General features: G+C 41.5%; 2 protein-coding genes and 1 pseudogene across 4 annotated transcripts in view; 2 read left to right on the top strand and 1 right to left on the bottom strand.

Moving 5' to 3' along the window:
* Positions 1-12: 12 nt before the first annotated feature.
* Positions 13-23324, top strand: Aspa (aspartoacylase). 3 transcript variants are annotated; one of them, XM_042282359.2, is made up of 7 exons: positions 13-115; positions 4788-5045; positions 9069-9264; positions 11480-11573; positions 14651-14758; positions 17821-17930; positions 21126-23324. In XM_042282359.2, exons 2-7 carry the CDS (start codon positions 4813-4815, stop codon positions 21321-21323), a joined length of 939 nt encoding a protein of 312 aa, XP_042138293.1. In that variant the 5' UTR covers positions 13-115; positions 4788-4812; the 3' UTR covers positions 21324-23324. The 3 variants fall into 3 exon arrangements, with proteins under 3 accessions (XP_042138293.1, XP_006992287.1, XP_076398983.1); XM_006992225.4 differs by lacking the exon at positions 13-115 and adding an exon at positions 2620-2761; XM_076542868.1 differs by lacking the exon at positions 13-115 and having other exon boundaries at positions 4658-5045; positions 21133-23324.
* Positions 9272-11465, top strand: LOC121831354 (small ribosomal subunit protein eS19 pseudogene; annotated as a pseudogene).
* A 2828-nt stretch (positions 23325-26152) lies between the features above and the next one.
* Positions 26153-26549, bottom strand: part of Trpv3 (transient receptor potential cation channel subfamily V member 3) — a 35061-nt gene continuing 34664 nt past the window's right edge. Inside the window, exon 17 of the transcript XR_013041739.1 lies at positions 26153-26419. The gene's annotated coding sequence lies outside the window, so the exon portion shown is untranslated. The remainder of the gene's footprint in view (positions 26420-26549) is intronic.

Genomic DNA, 26549 nt, shown 5'->3' with positions numbered 1-26549 from the left:
TGCGCAAGCGCAGAGGGCGGCCCGTGCATGAAGGCCTCGCGAGAGTTTACAGGGCAGCTGGCGTTTCTCTGCCGGGAAAGTCAAAAGCGCAGCCCTTGTCGTTCTCGCTCGTGAGGTACGCAGCCGACACAGGCATGGCTCTGCCTCTTTGGCTGTTCTGTCCACAGAGAGAAACATGTTCTGGTTGTGGATGAGGCAGAGGGAGAGCCCCCAGCACAGCCATGCTCTGCCCCAGCAGTCAGATAATCATGGCCTCTCTTACGCCTTGCCCGTTTCCCAGACGCTAGATATTTTCTAAGCTGCTGCTGGCATCCTGGACCATGCCTAGAAGAGAATGACTCCCAAGGCGTCAAAACAAGGTGTGTCTTGCCTCATCTGATGCCATGGATCAGGCAAGGAATTTAGCCTCCAGGAGGCCGGTGGGAAGCTGAGACCGGATTTGAACTGAGCCCCTCCAAAGCAAAGAAGAGTAAGGCAGAACCAGTGCAGTTGTTGAGGAGAGCAAAGGAGCACGTGGACCACAGAGGGACTCTCCAAAGGAAGCCAGTGGTATGGCAACCTGAGCTCCGAGCTCCGAGCCTCCTGCCTGGAAAAACTGGGAGTTCTTGGCTGTGACTTTGGCAAACTTAACCTTTCTGTCTACATTGCTTTCCTCAATAAAATAGCAATAACAATATTTACTTAGTTGCCTTAAAATATTAAAAGATATTAATCTGTCCTGGGACATAGTAAGTGCTCAATAAAGGTTAAGTCTTGTTTCAAACAGTAGCTGCCATTTTTGGGGTACTTATCGTAATATAGCCCAGGAATTTAGTGTAGATGTCTGAGCTCAAAGACCATGTCCTCTTACTGCCCTGTCTTCTGGCCATGTAACATAGATGAAGGGAAGAAGTGGGAAGGGCACCTATGGAGGGATGGTTATTAGTAAAGGTCTACAACTACAAGATAATAAAAACATATTTGAAAGTCAGTAAATAAGAATGGTAGTAGATGGAAGATTGCTGAATTATAGCAGACCTTGGATGGCAGGGTAAGGAATAAACTTTGAGCATTTTTAATTTGGGAAAAGATTTCAATAAAATGTCTGGAAAAGTTCAGCGGTGCTGGCATAGGCCTTTAACCCCAGCACTTGGAAGGCAGAGGCAGGTGGATCTTTGTGAGTTTGAGGCCAGTCTGGTCTATATAGTGAATTCCAGGACAGCCAGGGCTACACAGAGAAACCCTGCCTCAAAAATTTAAAAAAAAAAAAAGGAAAAAAGAAAAGTATCCATCGTGATTCCAGATAAAAGACTTAAAAACTTGAGTATCATAAGCTTCAAGGAAATGGATTTTGACTTGATATATGCATACATAAATATAAGTACAATACGTATTCAAAATAATAGATTTCTCATTCTTAAAAGGGACAAGAGATCAGGTATGGCTCAGTGGTAGAGTGGTTGCCTAGAATGTATGAAACCCTGGATTGGATCCTCAGCACCGGGAAAAAAAAAAATCACAACTTGAACTCTAGTGAGAGCTAAATCATCTAAGGGAGTCTCAGTTGGGGGATTGCTCAGATCAGTTTGGCCTGTGTCTATGTCTTCAAAAGGTGACATTGATTGATACTTGATGTGAGAGGTCCCACCCACTGTGAGTGGTACCAGCTCTTGGTACCAGTGATTGGATCTGGGTGACATAAGAAAGCTAGTTGAAGCCAGGAGGTGGTAAGGCAGAGGCAGGCAGATCTCTTGAGTTCGAGGCCAGCCTGCTCTATCTACAGAGTGAGTTCCAGGACACTGAGGACTGTTACATAGAGAAACTCTGTCTTGGGGCAGGGGGGAGAGAGAGAGAAAGAAAAAGAAAGCTGAACAGAGGCAGAGAGTGAGTCAGCACGCCTTCTTCCAGGGGTTCTGCTTCAAGTTCCTGCTTAAGTTCCTGTCCTGACTTCCCAAAAGGATGGATTGTGACCCGGAAGTCACTTTCTTCCCCTAATTTTGGCCAGAGTGAGTATTCCATCACAGCAACAGAAAGCAAGCCAGAGCATCTTCTGACACGGTTTCAGAGCAGTCTCAGCTAAAATTTCCTTCCTACGAAATTTCTGGCATTACTCTAATTGGCTAGCCATGCTATGAATTCAAACTCTGTTGTCCCTTTGACTTATTTAAACTACATAATTTCATTAAGAAATTAGTAATCTTGCCAGGTGGTGCTGGTGCCTTTAATCCCAGCACTCGGGAGGCAGAGCCAGGTGGATCTCTGTGAGTTCAAGGCCAACCTGGTCTACAGAGTGAGATCCAGGACAGACACCAAAACTACACAGAGAAACCCTGTCTCGAAAAACCAAAACAAGAAAAAGAAATTAATGATCTTATCATCCAGGAGGCTGAGGCTGGAGACTCACAAATTCAAGGCCAGTCTGAGCTACATGAGGAGTTTGAAGCCAGGCTAGACTATGTGGCAAGACCTGTCCAAAAAATAAAAAATCATAGTGCTGCAAGTAACATTTTTTTAATCAATAGATGATGACAACTAGTAATGATTTCACTCAGTATTCTATCAGTTCTCTGAGCTCTCAAAAAATAACTAATAAAAAGAGTAAGTTTTTTGCCAGGTGCTATGGGCAGCAGAGTTAGTGCTTTGGGAAACCGGGAGTTAAAACCCTCTTGGAAGTTAACTTGGTGTAAGAGAGTGGAAGCCTGTGTTGCTCCAGTTCTAAGCAAATGCTTTCGTTTTCTAATAAGGGCTTTCTGCAGGAGACAAACGGTACTCAATAAACAAGGTAAGTATAAGAATTGCTGCCGTTCATTAATTGCCCAGGAAGTTACTCGTTTGGACACAACAGAAACTTTAGGAATGTGAAAGTACTCCAAAACGCTGACCTGCTAAAATGCCATAAAACAAGCCTCAAAGTTCGAGTCACTGGTGCCTGCCATGAGTAAGCTACTGAAGCGGCATTTCCAGAGAGACTAGGGCAAAGGGCAGAACAAACCACGGGTCGGCAGGAAAGAAACAGCCGTGCAGAGTGGGACCGATTCCCCGCAGTTCATTCAAGCCACAGGGGCAAGAGAATGTCCTCTCTTTACACTGGCCAGTTTTCATCATCAAGTGTTTAGTGTATGCTGAGGCAGAGAGAAAACCAGTGGCTACAGGGACTTTGCCTTAGATTACAGCAGTCATTTTGAAGTGTAAGCAGATTGACTTGGCTTTATAACAGCATTATCATCTCTTAAAAGAAGAACTGAGGCATTGGCTTATTAAATACTATGGAGTATTTTGTATTTCCATCGTGTGTTTTGTTTGTGGGTTTTGGGATTCTACACTGTGTTGGCTGTCTATGTGAACTCTGAAAGAGCAAAATTAGAAGTTCAGAGGAGTCCACAAATAACAGAGGCACCCTGTTGTCTGTGGCAAACACTGGCCTTAATGAGAAACATGGCTCCCCAGGCCTGGCTTTCTTTTATGGAAGTGTGGAAACTTAATCGGGTGCTTAGTGTTTCTTTCTTTATCCTTGCAATGAGGATGTCAGCCCAACCCGTTACATTTTATAAAGTGGATTTCTGAATAGTTTAAGCAAATGTCTGTGGGGAAACATTATAGATTAACATATCTACCCTGTGTGGTGATGATGACTTTATTGTGTCCAAACAACCTAATGTTGCTAATATATAATATTTCCTGTACTTGATTTAACATTCTTGGCTTTCTGAGTGATTGAGCACTCAGAGTCATTTCTCCAAAGCTATATAATCATCTTATAATCATCTGGATAAGTTCCCCTAATAAGACCTCCTATAGAACAACGCATTCTAGAAGACAGTCTTTGATGCTAGTAAATGAGACTGCATCTGTATAGCTCAAATGATGTAGATAAAATATATGTGTGATATATGCTTATATGTTATTTTGTATATATTATGTTGCAAGATATTTTCAGGCATTAAAAGGACTTGAGAATTACTAACAGTTGCTTTTTGTTTGGTATTTAGACAAAATTTTAAAAAAACAGAATTAGCAAAAAGCTCTTGAGAAAGAAGTTAAAGATGTTTCAAAATCACTTTTCAAAAATAATTTTTATTTTATTCATTATTTGTGTGTGTATGACAGAGAGAGAGAAGGGAGACACACAAGTGTGGTCAGAGGACAGCTCTTAGAAGCTGGTTCCCTTCCTAAGACAGAACTCCTCGAGGTTTCGCCTGCTCCACTCGTCTACCCAGTGTGCTGTGTCACCGACCCCATCACTAACTGGATTTTTGTGTCTCTGATTGCAGAAAGGCATGCTGGGAGAAAGCATGCTGTTTGAGAGGAGGTCTGAGCACCTGTCCTTGACTGTTTATAAAGAGAGACTCAAGTGTTTTCAGATCAGGAAAAGTTCCTTACTCATTCAGAAATATTTTTAAATGTCAGTGGAAACACAAACACTGAATAAGCCACATTATTGTGTTTGGGAGGATTGGGATTTATGTGGTATTATTATTATTATTATAAATAATCATCCTGAACAGAAAACAAAATTTTTGTAGCAGGAGATGCTAACACAGTTGTGCTTAGATCTGCTGACCATCTGAGGGAGTTGGAAGTTAACAGCTGCATCTCTGGTTGATCTTTGCATATTTTAATCCAAACATGGTAAAGGGAGGGGCTACAGAAGGGAGTGTCCATAGAATAAACAGACTCAGAAGTTGTCACAGAAACAATTGTTAAATACTCGAGAGAACTCTGTACTTTGCACCTCTCACTTAGTTCTACACTTGGAAACTTTTCTGAGGAGTTAAGCGTCCTTTGACCTCCTCTCTTGTGAATTGCAGAAATCAGACCAGACTACTTGGTAAAATGACCTCTTGTGTTGCTGAAGAACCTATTAAAAAGATTGCTGTCTTTGGAGGGACTCACGGAAATGAGCTGACAGGAGTGTTTCTAGTTACTCACTGGCTAAAGAATGGTGCTGAAATTCAGAGAGAAGGGCTGGAAGTGAAACCATTCATTACCAACCCAAGAGCAGTGGAGAAGTGCACCAGATACATTGACTGTGACCTGAATCGGGTTTTTAACCTTGAAAACCTTAGGTAAGACTGTGTTCTGTACTCTGTGAGAGCATGTATGTGTAAAAAGCGGTGGTTACTGGGAGAGAGAACATGTGAATACTTCTAGTCAGTGGTCAGATCCATACGTAGAGCGTCCTTACCGGGTGAGATCACTTTCACTTTTCATCATGCTGCATTGTGAATTATGCAACTGCCCAAACTGGGCATTCATGTGCTCTGCTGTAAACTTTTTACAGCTCCAGGCTTAGCTGATTATTCTTTTATTTGCTGTATGTCATACAGTATATAACAACAAGTAGGGAAGATCTTTGTATTTGAAAGACAGAAATATAATAACCCTCTGCATTAAATATGTATTTGGGTAAGCTTGGATAATGTGTGAAAATAAAAATAAATATCTAAATTATTCTCAAAAAATAAAAATAAATTAATGCTTGGTCATTATACTTGTAATGTATACTGTTTTGTGGGAAATTCACCACTGTGCTTTCTTGTAGGATGTGTTTATGATAAAGTTCTAGCTGAGAAAATTATGACATTTTGATTGATGTTTGTTGAGTGAAAGAGTGAGTAAGTGTCCACTGCCTGAGAGCATCGGGACAGTCTGTGGCCCGAGGGACAGATGGGTGCCTCTCTAGTGGTGGGTTATCATCCTTGAGGTAAATGAGGGCTGGAGACACTCCCTTCGACCTTTCTGAATTTGGGTTTCAGCTGATTTAGATAGCTCCATGTAGTGTGTGTGGTCACCATACTCAAGGTTGGCAATTACCAGTTGTTATTGCCCTTATCATATCATAATGTTTGCGATTGTATATGCCTCTACGTGTTTTTCTTAGCATCATTTTTTTTATTTAACCTAAAAATATTGTTAAGCATCTGCCAGGTGTTGTGGATATACAAAGCTGTGTAAACAATGGTTTTTGCCTTCAGGTGGTTGGTAGACTGTTCGCTAAGGTGTAAGGCACCCAGAGGAGCACCTAACAGATGTATGGCTTGCTCTCTTGTTTTAATGTGCTTGGTTATATGAGGCCATGTTCATGAAAGTATCTGAACTCCTTTTATTTTTTTATTTTGAGACAGGGTCTTACTAAACGAACCAGGTTGGCCCTGCGCTTACTCCGTAGCCTAGGCAGGCCTGAACTTTTGACCCTCCTTCCTCACACTGCCAAGTAGTTGGGGTTACAGGCCTGTGCCAGCAGGACTGGCCATGTACTTGTTTGCTGATAAATGCTAGGTTGAATTCCTGGGTCCAGTCTTACCATAAAACAGAAGAAATGTAAATAAAACAAAATTTGCCTTTACAAAATATTTGTTTTCCAAGGAAATTACACAGCAGTGATACTTTGTGCATCGAGTAATTTTATTAGCATACTTTAAATTTCAGAAACACTTTTATATTCACAATTGAGGTATATCAGGACAACTAGTGTTTATTCACCTAAAATAGCTATTAACTATCTCATATATTATAAGTAAGATTTGTTAAAGAATGAATCTTTTAATCTGTGTATTAACTTTCCAGGTAGCTCTGAAGTGAACTGAGGCAAGTTTTCTTACTAGGAATAGCCAATATTAATCTCTCAGTGACTATGGCACTTTAAATTGGGTTCACATTCTGTTTCTTAGTCTTAACAGTCTTCAGAGGCTAGACAGCTCTAGGGTTATGAAAATCATGAGATAAATGAACCAATGAACCTCTCCTATGTGCTGTCTTCTAAGTTGCTGCCTTTTCCACATTCCTCATTTCAATGATGGCACCATTACCCACAAGTCCCTTCCAGAGGCAACATTAAAGCCATCTCTACTCTCCAGCCCCCTTGTCTGGTGTGGTAAGTCCTCCCACATACTCTTTACAAGAACTCCACAGAGCAGTCAGGCCTTGCATTCACAGGTCTGTAATCTCTGCTACCAGGGGAAGCCTGGACAACTTATCAAGATCCTGCCTTAAAATAGATTATTCAAAAAGTGGACTGAGGTTGCATCTCAGATGGGAGAATACTTGCCTAACTTGGATAAGGCCCTGGGTTCTCCCTAATGCTGTAAAAATAAAAAATATAAAGACACTCCACAAAGCCAACCTTCCTCTGTGGACAGATAGTATAGCCTCTCACAGGATCTGCATGCATCCAGATTAACCCAGGCTTGTTCCCATGCGTTCGTCATGTGAGGTCCGCAAGCCTGGCCCTAGTGTAGAAATCTTCTGCCTTTCCCCTGCTGGAAGTTCTCTTTAAATCTCCTGTCTAGAATAGATCTAAGCAACCTGCTGTGATAACACAGTCATTATACCAGTGTGGCTGCTAGTGCCACCCAAGGTCTGCCCCTGTCTATTCTTGCAGACTGGTCCCATGGGACTCTTCTAATGGTCACTGAACTCCAAGCATGATAATTCAGAGTGTCCACTGTCTTTCAAAACTTAAAGCCTTGACTCTGAGCATCAGAGTGGGTAATGGTGCCATTTACACAAATGGAAATAAATAGGTTCTAGAATGACCTTGTGAGAGAATATGAATTAATCACGAGTTTACTTTGTAAATGCCTGTGGGATGTGCGCGTGCATGTGTGCGTGTGTGTGTGCGTGCGTGCGTGCGTGCGTGCATGTGTGTGTGTGTGTGTGTGTGTGTTTTGTGTGATATCACATTAGGGACTGTATTTGATTGCAAATAAAAACTCAAGAATAGTAATCTAAACTTAAGAGTTTCTTGTTCATAAACATTATGTCCAAATGTGGGTGGCCCAGGTGAGCAGCTCCCTAATGTCAAATGCCTTTGGCTTGTCTATCTTCCCGCTGTACCGTTCCTCACATGCACTTTTTCCTTCCTTATGGTTTTTGCTCCATCATCACAAAAGGGCTGATACACCTTCCTAGTTGCAGATGTGATTTCCAAGCAGGAAAGACTCTGATACAAATTATTTAAAAATAGCCAGGTAATAGAAATATATGGAATTATGTAAGGAATATATGCTTGAGAAGCTTCATAGAGAAGTAAAAGTTTAACCCATTATCACATATAGAACACCCTCCTAGTTCTATTCCATGGCCAAACTGAGAGGCTGGATGAAGTACGCCAACACAGGCTGGAGAGGAGGAGAAGAAACAAGTGAAATTTTAAAAAAAGCAGTAAATTAAGTAATAAAAACCTTTGTGAATTCTTGCATCTATAAAATTGTAAATTTTGTTCAGACAGCTGCAGGCCTGTAATTCTAGCTACTTGGGAGGCTGAGGCAGGAGGCAACCCCCATCCTTGGCTACAGAATAAATTCAAAGCTAGCCTGAGAAAATGAGCAAGACTGTCTCAAAATTAAAAAGAAGAAGGAGGGGGTTCTGGAGCTGGAGTTCAGTGACAGAGCTCTTGCCTAGCTAGATGAGGTCTAAAATTCAATCTTCAGCACTGTAAAAAAAAAAAAAAAAAAAAAATGGTGTAACAATTGCAAGTGGTAAGGAGGTAAGAGGGTGGAGAAAGACCCATCTGAGAATAGAGTGATCACATATCCACTTTTGTTCCAGAAAAATACATGTAAGTATGTCTGTAAGTTTTGTACTTTGAGAGGGTTTGTGGATTGTCGTTTGTAAACTGTGCCCCTGAATCATTCCCAGTCTTCAATTTAAAATACCCAATAAAGACATAAGCACCTGAGTTTCACTACTTCTTTGCACTAGAACCACAGTGGTGGGCGTAATGGTCTTGCCCTGTAATAAATAAACAGTACACTTTAACTCCAAGGAAGTGCTTATCAAATTAAATGATATATTTTTTCAAGGTTGAAGTCACATGGTAAATTCTATTTGCGAAGCCCTACCTAAGACCAGCCACAGAAGGAAACCTAACATTTTTATAAGCACATCAACGCAGCACTGGATATGTGGGATCAGCTGGGGGAAAGGAGCACTTTTTCATTTGCAGAGGTTTCAGATATGCTTTCATGTCCTGCGTGGATTTTTAATATGTAAGGTTTACAGCTGGTTCTTTGTGTGCTGTTCCTGTTGTGTATTTATGTTGTTGTATCTTAGTGATGACATTAATCTTTTTCTTTCTGCTAAAACAGCAAGGAGACGTCTGAGGATTTGCCATATGAAGTGAGAAGGGCTCAAGAAATATATCACCTATTTGGTCCAAAAAATAGTGACAATTCCTACGATGTTGTTTTTGACCTTCACAACACCACTTCTAATATGGGTTGCACTCTTATTCTTGAAGATTCCAGGAGTGACTTTTTAATCCAGATGTTTCACTATATTAAGGTAATCTTGATGTTATTAATGGGCGTTAGCTTGGGATTCTTTCTTTTGAAGTCCCTGAAAGATGTCAGGAAGCCGGGGCAAAGAGAAATGGATTGTATTCCACAGTCAAACAGAAGGCTTGGTGAAGTGCTGTACAAAGGTACAGGGGCAGTGGTGACAGAGAAGAGAAAGTGAAGTAAAACAATAAACACAATGAGCAAAATAAAACATCTGTGAATACTTAAATTTACAAAGTTATCAATTTTATCCAGATGGCCACCAAATGTCATATTTGGTAAAACCAAATAAAATTAGTATCAAAATTTTAAATGGTGCAGTTTAATGAAGTTTAAATGAAGCATCTCAATTATACAGCTTTAGGAAACTCAAGAAATCAATGTTGACTGAAGTCTAAGGATAAAGAGACTTGGCTTCCTAGCATCTTGCCCTTGGGCCCATCTGGTATCTATGCACTGAAACACTTCTGCTCTTCAGGGTGTGTTTCATGAGTCCATCAAGACTTCAACCCAGGCAGCTGGGTGCAGCCTTGCACTCACTGGAGATGCAGATGAATGCTGAGTGTAATGACTTATACTCAGCTACGAAATGAGGCTCAGAAATCTGCAGAATGAAAAATCCCACCATCCAATGTCTACAACTAGAGAAAAATTTGCTAGAATAACAGCAATATCACAAATACTGAATTCTGTGTTTATTTCTATGTAATAAATATTCTTCCTCCCTGAGAGCTGAGGTGACTTAATAGAAAGACTTTGACATGGGTATCCAGGAGAACCTGAGTTCAAATCCTGACTTTCTTATTCATTAATCTTGGATAAGACCCTCATCTCCCAAAGCCTTGCTTCCCTTATTTTCTAAAATGAGCATAGTAACACTTAACCCCATGTAAATGCTAAAAGTCTTCAATGAGATAGAATAGTTAAAGCACTTAGCTTAAGATGTAGCTTATAGCCCCTTCCCATGGCTGGCAGCATGGGGGCCACAACATGCCTGGAGTTACTGTAAAAGGTAATAACCACAGGAATTCGTCAGAGCTCTGGCAGCCTTCCTCAAGAAGTCCGGGAAGCTGAGAGTCCCTAGAAGGAGGAACACAGTCAAACTGGCCAAAAAAAAAAAAAATTGCCCCCTGTGAGGAGAACTGGTTCTACACATGAGCTGCTTCCACAGCATGGCACCTGTACCTCCACAGTGGGATAGGGTTGGCTCCATGGCCAAGATCTATGAAGGACAGCAGAGAAATGGTGTCAGGCCCAGACAATTCAGCAGAGGCTCCAAAAGTGTGGCCCAAACACTAAAGGGGTCAGAAATGGTGGAAAGGGACCAAGATGGGGGCCCAGATCTCAGGGACATGGAGATCTGGAGAGGATACCTGGACAGGTGGCAACTGCCAGCAAGAAGCATTAGAAGAAAGAATGCTGGGCTAATAAACTGCCTCATTCATTTTATGCCCTATAGTCAAGGTTAGCTATTTCTTTCTTTTCTCTTCGGTTTTAACAGTATCTACCTAGTGCTTCTGGGTCAGGATGGGGGTGGGGTGAGAGAGACCATAATGTAGCCATCTTTTTTGCTCACTGAAGAGAAAGTTGAATGCTTTAGTTAGCATATATGGAACCACATGGCTAATAATTAGGTATGAAAACCTAGAGGCTAGTCCAGGTGTGGTGGCACAAACTTTTAATCCCAGAATTCAAGAGGCAGAGGCAGGAGAATCTCTGTGCATATGAGATAAGCTCAGTCCACATAGTAAGTTCCTGGCCAGCCAGGGCTACATAGGGAAACTCTGTCTCAAATTGAGACCTGGCTCAAATTCTCATCAAAATAAGCAGAAGTTGTGGGGGGAGTCACCCAATATCTGTAGAGATCTGGACCATAGGAAGTTATGCAATTTAAGGCCAATAGTCTGCTAAACAGTAAGTGTAAACAAAACTGTAAGCAGAATGTGTTCAGAAGGAATATTTATTACTTATTTTTGGTTTGCATCCTGGAGTATTGCTTTATGTACATTTTGCCCAGAAAGCTAATATAGTTTGATTTTATGTGTAATTCATTTGTATGTTTTCAAAGCTAAAACATTGGGTTTTAAAGAATGTTTCATAAGGCTGCCTGGCTAATTTTAATTATTATGTAAGGCGTATTGAAGGGACTATTGACTGTAACAGTCAAGAGAACCAAAGATCCTTTGCGTACTAAGACAGATGTTTTCAATTCTGCTCAGACTTCCTTGGCTCCAGTACCCTGCTATGTTTATCTTATTGAGCATCCTTCCCTCAAATATGCAACCACTCGGTCCATTGCCAAGTACCCTGTTGGTAAGTCAGACTTCCTACTGGCACAGGTAAAGAAAATATGGCCAACTGAAACATAAAGAACATAATCTGAGCCGGGCGTTGGTGGCGCACACCTTTAATCCCAGCACTCGGGAGGCGGAGGCAGGCGGATCTCTGTGAGTTCGAGGCCAGCCTGGGCTACCAAGTGAGCTCCAGGAAAGGCACAAAGCTATACAGAGAAACCCTGTCTTGAAAAACCAAAAAAAAAAAAAAAAAAAAAAAAAAAAGAACATAATCTGATACCTCACATATCACTAATCTTATAATGATCAGGTGAGCTGATTAACTATAGGTGACATCATACCTAATTTCCTGAGTTTCTCTGAGCATATCTCTGGACTTATTCATATTATTTTATTTGCTGTAACATTCAGCCTTTCAAATTAGTCTGACATTCTCCACATTCCCAAAACTCAAGTGGAATAGAACCTTCTCTGGCTCCACCAAATTGTATTGCAAGAATGTGTATATTCCATAGGTATTTGTGTGTCTTTTGGAGATCAGTACTGTGCTAGGTCCTGAGGATGCAGCAGTAAACAAGACACAGTCTTACCTCAAGGAGCTCAGGTCTAATGAGAAGATGGGACCATAATCAGATAATTACTCCATAGTGGTAAACTGCTGGGGTAGGGGTAACTCCATTCTGTTTCCTGGGAAACCTGTTAGTATAATTAATTATCTACAAACTACACTGTAGATAAAACTATTACTACAACTTAAATCTATTTTGTTAGATCTCAGATGTTTTAAACAAGAGTAATTTGAGAGAGACTTGACAAATTATAGAAGCAAATAATTTTTTAAAAAATAGCTCTGATTATTCAAATAGTTGGGGGGGTGTTGCATGGTTAAAGTAATTTATTATCATTATTATTATTATTATTATTATAGAACTGTATTCATATATATATACATATATATATGAACATAATATAGGCTAAATATCCAATATCATTACACAGTTGAAATAAACCAAAGCTTTGGCCAGAGGTTATAGCTCAGTGATAGAGTCCTTGACTAGTATTCTAATACTTCAAAATAGAGTGACAGACAGACAGGCAGAAAGACCAAAAATAAAAGCAAACCAGAGCCTAAATGTTACAGGATAAGGCTTGAGTGTAGCTAGTAGAAAAGTGCGTGTATAGCATGCATGAGGGCTTTCTTCAACCTCCAGCCCTCAATGATAATAATAATAATAACACAGGATTGATAGCATGGTTCTATCTGACACTGAATGAAAGGATGAGACTTCTGCAGGCTGACAGATCAGTCTTGGTCTGTGGTATTTATGGTTGGTACTTTTTTCCTAATTAGAACAAATATCTACTGATATGTTGGTCCCTTGCCAATAGAGCTAAATTTTAAAACATTTTAACCTGAGGAAATATAAGTACATTATAAATTATAAATGCTAGTGTGTTCTCCTTCTGATTTCAAAACTTTCTGTGGAGTTTATTTATTAATTAATGAATAAGAACACTGAAGATCAAGAGGGAAAACCCTTTTGGTTCAACATTTTATAGTCACAGAGGCTGTCCATGCAAACTTACTTTAGTTGCCACTAACAGGACCATTCCAGGGCCAAGGTACCTCAAGCCTAAAAGGATTTCATTCCAGGAAAACCGAATCCCAAAAGGTGGGTTGTAGTTTGCTACAGCCAGCGTCATGATCAAACCCAAGCATTCATTCACACTCCCCACCCTCAACATGGGTGAGTAACTAGACACAATCTTCTTAGATCCTAGGCATAATCTCATTTCAAACTCAGCACTCTTTATGACCATCGTTTCTTCCTTTCCATCCCGATGTGTCATGGTCATATCCTATGGATTTGACTATTCTGCACTGATAGGAGATCTTGTGTCAAAGTTAATTTTTGGTTTGAAAAATATTCTCAACTTGGGAAAACAAACTGAAAAAGAAAAAAATTGATTCTTCTGCATGGTGTCCACCCCTACCACTCTATAGCCCTTGCTGTCCACGTAGATCTACTATGCCACATCTTCTGTCTCCCTGACAACATCATGAGGGACCATAATCTTGAATGTGTCTTTATTATAGTCACAAGATATCCACTGTAGTTCTAAATATCATACAACAACAGTTCACTAAATAAAGAGGCTCTCAGGTATCCCCTACGCATCCTTTACTTTGGGCCTTCAGTCACTAGAGTTTGGGACTGCTATAAGTGACTTAAGTTACTCAACACTTACTCTTGAGCTGAAAACAAAGTACTTTTACCTTGAACTATGGATTCTCAACCAAAATTCTGATTCTGTTAGAATGAAGAAAGATAACTTTGAGGAGGACAAATAGCCTCTCCTACAATACACAGACATATCCAGAAACATATTTTTGCAGAGTTGTATAAATTATTTATGCATAGACAAATACCTTACCAAGACCTATGATACCTCACATGTAAAGAAAGGTCTATTTGTACATATAAGAAAATTAAACACAATGAAAATTATAAAATATGGTAAGTTTTAATAGACTAGAAAATAGTACAAATGGGTGAAAATAAGATGAGATGGGCACAGTTTTAATGGGATAGAAGAAATGAATATAATTTTATAGAAAATTAAAAAAATCACACCATCTAATCAGTATGATACAGTTAGATGTTGTTATAATAAAGGCAAGAATGTTTCTCCAAAACCACATGAACTGAACCCAAAGCTTAGTTAGATAGATTTCTGACTACACAGATGTATTTCTTCCTGCTAAGGTGACTATGAAGTCTATGACAGTTTCCCTTTGTGGTCACCTATTACTTGTCAGCCTCACTTGGTCTACATCTTTGACTGAGTAGTAAGTTTTTAATGTTTTGGCAGTACTGAAGGACACATAAAAGAAAAAGGTAACCCTGAGTTCCTACTTCAGCCCAGTTCTGTGGGTTTCCATGTTCTATATTTACTCTGGCTTTATCTCTATTATTTTCCATGATATTAAGCAGTCATAACACTGGGATTCTAGATCTTTATATTTTAAATGTTTGATCTTTCAATGTATTCTACTACTGACATGAAAGTGATTGTGTCTCCATCTGTACGTAGGTATAGAAGTTGGTCCTCAACCTCAGGGTGTTCTGAGAGCTGATATTTTGGACCAAATGAGAAGGATGGTTAAACATGCTCTTGATTTTATACACCATTTCAATAAAGGTGAGTGGTGGGTGGCAGCTGTTTCCTTATGTTTATGTATGTGGCTTAACCATGAGGGGGTGTCTCTGTGTAAAACTTAACCACTAAACAGTGAAATGTGAAGGGAATCTAGGTCATATTTGTCACATTTATAATCTTAGCTCTCTCACTCTCTCATGTGTGTCTGTCTGTCTATCTCTGTCTCTGTCTCTGTGTGTATTTTGCCTCCCCCCACCCAATGTCTCACTATATAGACTGGCCTTGAACTCTCAGTCTTCCAAGGGTTGACATTACAGATGTGTGCCGTAGTCAGTTCCTAGATGATTTGTGAAGACTGTCTTTTCAATTTAACAGTTCCTCAGGGGATGACCAATAGAAACACTCAAGAAAAGCAGCTGTCAAAATAAAGGTCCCAAATCAAGTCATTTTCCTTTTCACATCAATTTCCATTTTAAACAGCAAAGACAGATGAGGCCCACCCTACTGCGAGGATCTAGAAGACTAATGGATACCGGGGAGGGAGAGACGTTTTCTTCAGTGGGGTAGCCACTAGTAAATTATCCCTCACCATCCTCCTGTAAGCAACCCTAAGGAAACTCACTGGGTTAGAAGAAAGACACAAAAGTAAAAAGGACTGGTTAAGGGCTCAGGGGTAAGAGAGAGTAATGGAGGGTCAATATAATCAAAATGTATCACATACACATTTGAAAATAAAATGGATCATTGTGTATGGCTAGTAAGTATATGCTGGCTAAGAACATAGAAAAGACTAGAAAGTTCACAAGTCCAGTAAACATAAGATGTTCAGGATCATGAGTAATCAAAGAAGTACAAATTCGAGTGACAAAATGTTTTCACTCCTTAGATTAAGAATATATTCAGCCGGGCGGTGGTGGCGCACGCCTTTAATCCCAGCACTCGGGAGGCAGAGCCAGGCGGATCTCTGTGAGTTCGAGGCCAGCCTGGGCTACCAAGTGAGTTCCAGGAAAGGCGCAAAGCTACACAGAGAAACCCTGTCTCGAAAAAACCAAAAAAAAAAAAAAAAAAAAAAAAGAATATATTCAAATCTGATGATGTTTCTGTTATTAAGTTTTGGCAAGGCATAGGAAAAGAAAATATTCTCATTACTTTCTGGTGAATATGTAAATTGGTAAAGACACTTTAGGGTATAATTTTATACTATTTGCTTCTTTTTTAATTTTACTTATCTATTGTTTGTATGGGAAAGAGAGTGTGGCCTATGTATATGGTATATGAGCACATGTGTGTGAGTGTGTGTGCTAGGCCATGTGAGGACTTTGAGTGTCCTGTTCTACTCTTTGCCTCACTCTCTAGGACAGGATATCTCCCTGACCCTGAAGCTCGACTGGCATCCACAAACTGGGCAATCTTTCTGATTCCTTCCTTTCAGTGTTTTGGGTTACAGGCACACATGGTCACACCTGGCTTTTTACCTGGGTGCTAGTGTCCACGCTCAGGTCCTCATGCTTGCCCAGCAAGCATCTTACTGAGCTATCTCTGCATCCTCAGTAGATCCTTCTTAAAATGCACAAACCACATGACCTAGCAACTCTGTGTCTCCAAGAAGCACAACTGCATGCACATCCAGTGTGTTACACAAGGGTTGGCTACCGAAGCTTTGTCTCCAAAAAAAAAAAAAAGGAAATAACCCAAATGTTCAATGTCTGTGAAGAATTAAATAAACTAAAATTGGACAAGTCTTCAAAAGTGTTAATTTTTAAAAATTAATCAAGCTCTTAATTTTTTAAAAAACAAGATAGCTCAGTGAGTTCCATCACTTGATCTGCAAGCAGAGCACCTGAGCTTGAATATTTAACACCCACATAAAAAGCCAGATGCAGCTGACCATTCCTGCAACCCCAGCACTGTGGGGCAAAGACCAGTGAATCCTGAATTCTCACTGACCAGCCAGTCTAGCCCAAATACCAAGCTTCCAGTTCTGTGAGAAAACCTGTCTCAAAGTCAAAGCAATAAGGTGGAACATGACAAAGGACAGCACTCAACACCCTGCTATGACTTACACATGCATGCACATGGGTGCACACAACCACACACTCACATGCAATACACACACACACACACACACACACACACACACACACACACACTGCAAACCAAAGCATACAGTAAACAAATTGACTTTGAGATAATAATAGTAAGTAAGTGTGATGGTGCGTGTCTGTAATCTAAGTTCTGGGGAGGCTGAAGTAGGACATGAATGAATCCAAGGTTCAAGACCAACCTAGGCTACACAATGAAACCCTGTCTTTACAATAATTAATTTATTATCACTTGCCAGAGAGGCGTGTGTGTGTGTGTGTGTGTGTGTGTGTGTGTGTGTGTGTGTGTGTGTGTGTGATTATATAGGAAAACCTCTAGAAAAAGACATACTAAGCTGTAACAGTGACTACTGAGGAGAGGGCTAAGCAAGGCTAACATTTAGTTATAGTCAGCAAGAATGATGTGTTTATGTATTATGTCTATAATTAACAACTGGATGGTGACTGGTAGAAAAGTGAGTGAGCAGATCTTCTATACATCTTCTCACTTATTCAATAAATCTAAAAATATTCTAAGAAGTACAACAACTATATGACAGTTTACTTTAAAATTTAAGAAAATTTTAAAAGTACCAGAGACATCCTATGTAAATAATAATTCCACTAGGCTGCATGGAGGAATTTGTAGTTCTGGCGATGTAACTAATGTGCAGCTCAGGGCCTGTGGTAGGTATTGTCCCTTAGCCTCAGAGGAGCATCTCCTTCTGTACTTGGGAGTCCTTTGACCTCCAGAAGGTCATAGGACTGAAAATCCGTTCTTACCACCCTTGTCCGAGGACAGGTCTACTTCCTACCTCTGCCTCACGCATTTGTGGGGAGTGTACTGACATGAATAACTCCAGAACGTGTTTGGCTTCTTGGCATCTACGAGCCTCCGTAACGGTTCGCCTGGCAGCACTCTTGACTCCCTGTTGTTCTTCTTCCTTCCCTAAAGTGTCAGCTTCCCTTTTTCTAGGACATTTCTTTCTGGCTGTGATTAACACACCCCATTTCTTACCATAGGAAAAGAATTTCCTCCCTGTACTATTGAAGTCTATAAAATAATGGAGAAAGTTGATTACCCAAGGAATGACAGCGGGGAAGTGGCCGCCGTCATCCATCCCAATCTGCAGGTAACATTTGTTTCTTGGAAATACTGAAAATTATAGTGTTCTATTTTGGGGTGTAATTTTACCATTCATACAGCATTTTGTGCACATTAGCTAATTTATTAGTATTTAAAGTATTGCTTCAGTCGGTTTTCCATCATTATAATGAAATAACTCACATACACACACACACACACACACAAAAAAAAAAAAAAAAAAAAAAAAAAAAAAAAAAACACCTAATAAAGAGAAAAAAGTGTTATTCTGCTCACCATTCTGGAGGCTCCAGAGTGGCTGCAGTACACTGGGGCTACGACAGGAGCGCATGGTAAAGCAAACTGTGCAGGCAAGGATGTGAAGTGTTTGCAGGACAGGACCACGGCCCCCTCCAGAATCCTCAGTGACCTAAGGGCTTCTCTCAAGGAACCGCTTCCTAAAGATCCACATCTCTTCCTGATAGGACTACTCTAGGGACCAAGCCTTCAATGGCTGGACCACTGGGAGACGCTACCCATCCCAAACTATAGCAGGGAGGGACCCAGACCTTCTCTGGGTATTCGCCATGTATGTGTGCTGGCACTAGGGGTACATCTGTGAGTGTGGCCTATGGTCACATGTAATTGATAGTCTGGAAACACTAGAAATGATGATAACCAGATACCATAACCTCATACTAAGGAGAGAGAGGTATTCAAACAAGACTTCTAGAATAGAAAATGCCTATCCATGTGAAAATGGGGAGGAAAATTATATACGTTTTATTTAGGTTTTAATTTTGTGTTTTTGTTTTGTTTGGGGATTTTTTTCTGTTTTGTTTTGGGTTTTTTTTGGTTTTGGTTTTGGTTTTTCAAGACAGAGTTTCAAGGTTCCTACCTCAAGACAGAGGTAGGAACAGCTTTGGAACCTGTCCTGGAACTCACTCTGTAGTCCAGGCTGGGTTCGAACTCACAGAGATCGGCCTGCCTCTGCCTCCTGAGTGCTGGGATTAAAGGTATGTGCCACCACCGCCTGGCTTATTTGGTTATTTTTTGAGACAAAGTTTCCCATTGTTGCTGAGGCTGGCTCAAAGTTGTGATTCTCCTATCTCGGCCTCCCAAAGTTTAGATTACACTAGTGTGCCACCACACCTCAATCTAGCTTTTAATTTCTGAGCTCTTATATTCTTACATTAGAATAGACATTGAGCATGACATTGTGGTACATGCTGATAATTCCAATGCTTCTAGCACTTGGGAAGCCGAGGCAGCAAGATTACAGCTTTAAGGCCACCCTGGCTACAGTGGGAAACCTTGTCTCCAAAAGAGAGGAGATGGGAGGGTAGGGTGAAGGGGTGCCATAAAAGGGAAGGAAACATCAGAACTGTCCTATGGAGACACAGCTAGGAGTGACAGATCTCCAACCAGTGTTCTCCGTAGCTGGCCACACAGTTGACACCTCCCTGAACTCGTTCTTTCTGGGGACATTCCTGACATGGTCCCATAACTCTCCTCAGAATCCCGGTATCACACCTTGTCTGGTTTAATCAATAATGACAGAGTGAAGGAGCTCCCAGGGGGATTAGGATGCTGAAGTCTGGAGAGGCCAAAGGAAAAGGAAAGATCCCAAACAGCTACAAAACCCACTCGGGGAAGACCTCGGAGCCCAGAGGTGAAAGAGACCAGGAAGGCTTTTCAACCATGAAGACACATTACCTAAATAGCTCTCTTTGTTTAATATATATATATATATATATATATATATATATATATATATATATATATATATATATTCTTTTATCATATAATACATCCCAACCACAATTTCCCCTCCGTTCATTTCTCCCAAAACCCCCACCACCACCCCTCTCCCCCAGAAGTTTCCCTTCAGAAAAGAGAGATTTCTAAACACTAACAGTGCCAAGAATCTCAGCTAATCTGACATTATTGGCTTGAGTATCTGTGGTTGAAAACCACTGATCCAATTCAGATCCCTACTTAATGATTCTAATAGCCATCAGGCAACCTCATAAAGCATCCTGCCCACAAATTCAGACCAGTAGAGCACATCCTGCCTGTAGTTTTGAGGAAGCCGAGTAGAAACCAGAAGGAGCCATGAGCAATGGTTTTAAAAGACTGTGTGTGTGTGTGTGTGTGTGTGTGTGTGTGTGTGTGTGTGTGTGTGTGGTAGAGAGGGAGAAAACAAGCTCAGGAAAGATGGCTGACAGTGCCACAGCGGCCTCTTACACAGGCCTGTTCAAGTGTGTTCTCCTCAGTGACGTCCTTCAAAGATACAGAAGCCGTCCTGGGGAGGCCGAGAAGGCAGGACGAGGGCAGTAACCAACAGGATTGGTGCTGGGTCCCAAAATGGAAATGCTAAACCACAAAGAATGGCTCTAGCAGCACAAACCTGTAATCCCAGCCACTTGGGGAGGCTGAGGCAGGAGGAGGACAAGTTAAAGGCCTTCCTTGGCCACAGAGTGAGTTCAAGGCCAGCCTGAGCAAACTAAGGAGACCCTGTCTCAAAGTAAAAGATAGAAAGGCTTGGAGTATAGCCCAGTGGTAGAGGTAGCATGCACGGTACTCTGAAGTCAGTTCTCAATCCTACACACACACACACACACACACACACACACACACACACACACACACACACACACACACGTTCAGTTATCTATAAGAGAGATTGGTAGGTTGTTATCTCAGTAAATACATTTGAATGTCTTCTAATCCTCTTCTCCCTGAGATGGAAGATTCTAGTTTTGTGTTTCTGAGATGAGGCCAGCTCCTCTCACTGGTCCAAGAGTATGTTAGCCTCTCGAGTGATTCTGAAGTGCAACTAGAGCTGAGAAAACGTACTGTGGGCAGCTCTTCCCAATTTCAGTCAATTTACTCACATGAAGATTGTTATTCAGTGTGTCTCAGCAGGGGGTGAAATTCTACTTTTCTAACAGTCTCCCAGATGCCGACGATGCTGGGAAAGGTTAAGAATGCAGAGACCCAGGCCCTGCCCTGGCCTAGGGAATCAGCCACCTCTCCAGGCCCTTGACAAGCACAGCAAAGCTGCAGATGTCCTAGGGCTCCTGTGGTCTGAAGCATTAGTGTTAGAAGGCTCACATACGTCTCAGGGCATCCCTCTTGTATCTCTTTTTAGTAGAATGTCTTTTTTAATAGACAATGTTAGTCTATTTAAAACAGGAGAAAAAGCTAAATGTAATTTATGTATTTTGATGTCTCCTGAGAGGATCAAGACTGGAAACCGTTATACCCTGAAGATCCCGTGTTTGTGTCTCTTGATGGCAAGATTATTACGCTGGGTGGAGACTGTACCGTGTACCCGGTGTTTGTGAATGAAGCTGCGTATTATGAAAAAAAAGAAGCATTCGCAAAGACAACTAAACTAACACTCAGCGCAAAAGGCATCCGCTCCACTTTGCACTAAAAGTCACCACAAGCTCACAGTTCTAGGGAGTCTTGCAAACCTCGAGGACTCTGTGAGCGCTCCAAGAGCAGGGCTGTGCCTTATTCTCATTCTTTTCCTCAGCACTTGGCCCCATGCCTCACGCAGTAAGCATCCAGGCCAGTTTCTGAAAGGAAAGAATAAATTAATAAACGCCTTTCAAATATATTTTGAATGAGTTACTTATAGCTCATTCCGGCAAGTGTGTTTCTGTGTTAGTAACGACATAGTTAACAACCTTCACATTCAAAACATAACATTGAAATCAATGCTACATGCAACTTAGCATGTAGCAAGACAGTAAGATAGACTGAATGTGTGCTTTTAAGTAATTCATAAGCACTACTAAAAACTAATAGTACAAACTTGGTATTTTTAAGTTTTGACATCTGAATTAATGACAGTGTATTAAATGTCCATTCTGTAAACTCTAGCAATAACTGCTGTCTGTAGGCAACTTCACATCTTTCTGCAGATGAGCTGTGAAAGGAAGTGAAAGCTGGATGTAAAGGTGATGCGTGAATGCATCAAGAAGCACTCCCCTCAAGGACCTAATCGTTGTCTTTGATGTGAAAAGTTTGAAAAAGATACATGTTTGCAGCTGTCATTCTGAAAGAACACAGTCACCCAGATTCACAATCAGCAGGGTATATGTGTCTGGTCTTTGGTCTCCAGAAGCCACCACCAGAGATGGTGAAGATGGGTGACAGAAGGCAGTGGGCACTCGTGGAAATGTGGCCCAATCTTGTGACTGCATCACCAATACATGTTTTCAAGAAGTTCCTCCATGTCTCAAGTGACAAAAATCCCTTCCCTCTCATGAGCCTCTTTATTTTTTTTTCTGGAGCTGAGGACCAAACCCAGGGCCTTGTGCTTACTAGGCAAGCACTCTACCACTGAGCTAAATCCCCAGCCCCAAGCCTCTTTAAAAGAGCCCTGCTGAGCTGCCTTCCTCCCTTTGCTCCCTACGTGACCCTCGCCTCCCTTCATTCCTCTCTGAAGCCAAAGCAATCATGTAAGAAGCATATTTATCCCATGATTTGGAACCCACATTTATGGATGCAATATCCTTATCAACAATACTAACACTGATGCTGGAGAGATGGCTTAGTTGGTCAAGTGCTCAGCATGCAAGTATGAGGACCTGAGTTCAATTCCTAGCACCCAGATAAGAAGCCTGGCACAGTGGAGTGCAGCTGAAATCCCAGTTCAGGGGAGGTGAAGACAAGAAGGTCCCTGGGGCTTGCCAGCCAGCCAGTCTAGCCAAATCAATGAGCTCAAAAGTCTCAAAAAATAAAGTGGGGAGTAACTGGGGAAGGTACTTAACATGGACCTCTGGCCTCCACAAATGCACACACACAAATGAATGAATACACACATACACACAAAATAATACATTATCTGGAATAGATACATAGATAATAGATACAACTATAGATTGATATACCAGCCACTGTCAATAAGTGTCCAGTACACACACACACACACACACACACACACACACACACACACACACACACACACACTTCATCCAGAGAAGTCCCAGTAAGCCAATTTCACCCCATATTCAATTTATGCAACATCTGTCTTGTACCTTGCTAAAATTAGTCCTTGAAATCTATTCTTCCTGCTGAATGTCATAGTTAAAATATAACATGTCAATCAGCTTCTACATGCAGGTGTTGCCAAGCTCCTTGTCTCACTGATCTATTTTTTTATTTCCACTTTCTCTGAGCCAGTTTTTTTTACAGCTGTAAGCTACAGCAAGCAGACTATATTCTTCCACCATAATTTAATTACAAAAGTTAAAATGCATAGTTTAGAGTGCCATGGTTTCAGTTTCCAGATCGGCTGTTTCTATCAAGTCTGTTTTTTCTTGACTCAATCTTTATAGTCTTCAGAATTTCTAATTATATGTGATTATGTCTATGCCCATGATATCCTGAATGGGTGCTATCTAATTAAATGTGATTTTTTATTTTACATGTATGCATTTATTTAGTGTGTGTGTCTGTTCATGTACATGCAAGCTACAAAATACATGTGAAGGTCAGAGAACAATGGTCAGAAGTGGATTCTCTCCTTCCACTATGTGGATCCCAGGAATCAAACTCAGGTTGTCAGTCATGGCTATAAGCACCTTTACCTTCATAAAGGTCTGTACATTTTTTGTGTGTATGGGTGTTTTGCCTGAATGTATGCCTGTGCACCACACTGTGTTCCTGATGCCCTCTGAGGCAAGAAGAGCTCTCACCCAAGCTAGTTCTTCCTCTAGAATTTTCTCACCTTCCAGCACTTCCCCCCTCCCCAGACTGATCTTGCCCTAGCCTATGGTTCAGAACACAACTCAGCTCTCATTGTGTGTGCAGAGCCTTCTGAAACTCCCTTTATCTCACTCAGTTACACCTTTGCCCTCCCCCCCTTTCATCCCACCTTGACGACATCAACACTGTCTTCATCACTATCGAAAACCCAGAATGTGCCAAGAAAGGCTGGTAGAATAAATGTGTGCATCAAACACACGTTTCTCTACCCAGACACATTTGCATGTTCTTTCCCAGTCACTTCTTATGCCGCGTCCATTACTCCCAGGTGAAACTCATTCTCTTCCACACTTCAGGCTTACTAAGGACGGCAGAAAGGTGGAAAAGCCCCTTCCTTCTAAGAATGCTGCCCCAGAAAAATTCACACTCAATAATTCCCCTATATAACTTTGCCATGGCTTTTCCTTGAGGCAAAACCTCAAAGCCTCACGGTAGCCGGACCAGTCCTGCATGCTCTGGCTTCTGCCACCCTTCCAGCTCCGTGTCACTTGGCCCCTTGCTCCAAGCAATTGGGGCCCAGTCTGGGTTCTTCGGTTCTCAGATACAAGGTCCCTGCTGCCCTGGGCTTTCCCATGTTGTTCCTCCCTTTAGGAGTTCATCCCCGTATCTGAGGTAGGTTTTCTATTACTGTGGTAAAACATTATGTCTAAAGCAACTTGAGGAAAAAATAGTTTATTTCACCTTATAGTTCCGTATTACAGTCCATCATCAAAGAACGTCAGGGCAGGAACTGAAGGCAGGAACTGTAACAACTGCCAGCGAGAAACTCTGCTTACTGGCTTGCTCGTGGCTTGCTCAGCTGCTTTCTTACATCATCTAAGACACATGGCACTGCCCACAGTGAACTGGGACTCCAACATCAACCATGAATCAAAAAACTCTCCCTCAGGTTTGCCTACCGGCCAATATTATGGAGGCATTTTCTCAACCGAGGTTCTCTCTACCCGATGACTCTAGCCTGTGTCAAGTTGACATTAAAAACTAGCCAGCATACATGCCAACTCTTCCTGGATCTGGTGATGCTTGTTCTTAATGTGACTTGGTTTAGGTAAGACCACTGTGTCTAACAAGTACACTACCAGCCTATCACTTCACAAAACTCCAGAACAATAGTTAATAAAATTTAAGCAGGAGACAGTGTCTCTGCCTTTGATTAAACTGGAACACAGAGAGCTGGGATAGCTCATCTTGTTCCTTGTAGTATCCATAGCACTTAACACAGAGCAGGAGCCTGGCAAGTTTCGTCAGACAAGTGAGAACTAATCCTGCAAGTGTGATACCATCTGGAAGGCCTTCTCTGGAAGATATGGGTTGTTGAGTCTCCTGGGTGATGCTGAGACCACAGGGGACCACTGGGACAGGAATAGGGAGCCATGGGGAGCTGCAGATAGTCACCAAGTCAGGAGGAGGAGCCAATGAGCAGAGGCAGTGAGAGGAACTCTAGAAACTGCTGTGATCAAAGCCTTGGTGCTGGGAGGTGCAAGTCAGAAACATACCAGGACCACTGGACCAAAGCATGTCTGAAGGCCTTGTGCACATCCCCCACAAAAAGCCTGAAGGAGAATGGCTTCTTAGGGGACTCCCAAAGCTTTTTGGTATCTACATTCCCTCCTACACTGTCTTCGGGAGACTTGTTACTTAACCTGCAGAGATAGATGCCTCTAATACCTTCCACCCCAACACAACCGCATGAAGCTGGTACAGTTTTTGGCAGGTGGTGGTTCCTCAGCAGGTATCCAGTCCGTGATAAGTGAACTCCTGTCCAGGATGGCCCAGGATGCTCCGCACTCCCCCCTTGTGGTTTCACAGTTCTCAGCACTCCTGTGAGGGATTTTACAGTGCTTGGCACTAAAAGGAACACCTGTAGAAGATTTCAACCATGGCTGCCACACAAGCTTACTGGGTTTCACAGTTATGCACACGCTCCATTCAGATATTCACAAAGTAAAGGGCACTGACCAAAATGTTACATCTTACCAAGCCAGAAAAAGAAGATTGACATTTCCTGAATTTGTGCCCTCCCCCGCAAAAAAACTAGAGATTTGATTCAAAAACCAAGTCAATCAAAACCTGGAGTCTATAGGAGATTGTTATATTACAAATTGGGGAGGGGGGTTACTAGAACCATGGTAACTATTGATAGGCTAATTTAGTTCAATGCAAGTATCCTATTTTAGTAATAAATCTATCAAGTGGAAAAATTAACTTTTGCCACACGAAATGACCTAAGAACTCACAAGAAAGTGGTGGATACAAGTGAAATGATAGGTTTGATGGTCAAAAGCTGAAGGTGTCCCTATCCGATGGTCTCCATTTCCACTGCCAGCTAGGAGACTAAACCAACTACAGGCATGGAAAGGGAAGTGACAGAGTCAGTGACAGTTTTGAGGTAGCTACTAGAAAACAGAACCAGACAACTGATGGAGGAAATGGAGAAGCCACCAGGAGTGTGGCAAAAGTTACTGAAGACAAGGGATGCAAAAATGTATGGCACGTGACATATAATAAATACTCATTCTCCCCCTTTTCTAGCACCTTCTGATTATTCACACTTGTATTCTCTGTTAATGCACATCATGAGTGTCCAATTTTAGTAGAGTTGGGACTAAGTCCTCACACTCAGTAGGTGAGGCACATGTCTAGAGAACTGGGCTGGATTCCTTCCTTTCTGCAGAACTTTGCGATCCTGGTTGGAGAGGTGATGAAGGCAGCATCTCTGGATACTGGTCTGACTAAACTTCAGAGAACCTGGATCTTTGGGCCAGAAAAAAAGCATTACAACTTTTCCACACTGTTCCACCTGCCTCCAGATCTTGATTTCCCCACCCACTAAACTGTGACCTATATCCAGCAACTCAGAAAACTACGTTGTTAAGGTAATCAA

Source organism: Peromyscus maniculatus, chromosome 8 (genome assembly GCF_049852395.1).
Source record: "Peromyscus maniculatus bairdii isolate BWxNUB_F1_BW_parent chromosome 8, HU_Pman_BW_mat_3.1, whole genome shotgun sequence".
NCBI classification, from domain to species: Eukaryota; Metazoa; Chordata; class Mammalia; order Rodentia; family Cricetidae; genus Peromyscus; species Peromyscus maniculatus.
This window is presented reverse-complemented; position numbering and strand designations above follow the sequence as displayed.

Coding starts and splice junctions, on each gene's coding strand:
- Aspa (XM_042282359.2), top strand. CDS start 4,813: ATGACCTCTTGTGTTGCTGAAGAACCTATTAAAAAGATTGCTGTCTTT. Junction 5,046..9,068: donor TTTAACCTTGAAAACCTTAG/GTAAGACTGTGT, acceptor CTGCTAAAACAG/CAAGGAGACGTCTGAGGATT. Junction 14,759..17,820: donor TATACACCATTTCAATAAAG/GTGAGTGGTGGG, acceptor TTCTTACCATAG/GAAAAGAATTTCCTCCCTGT.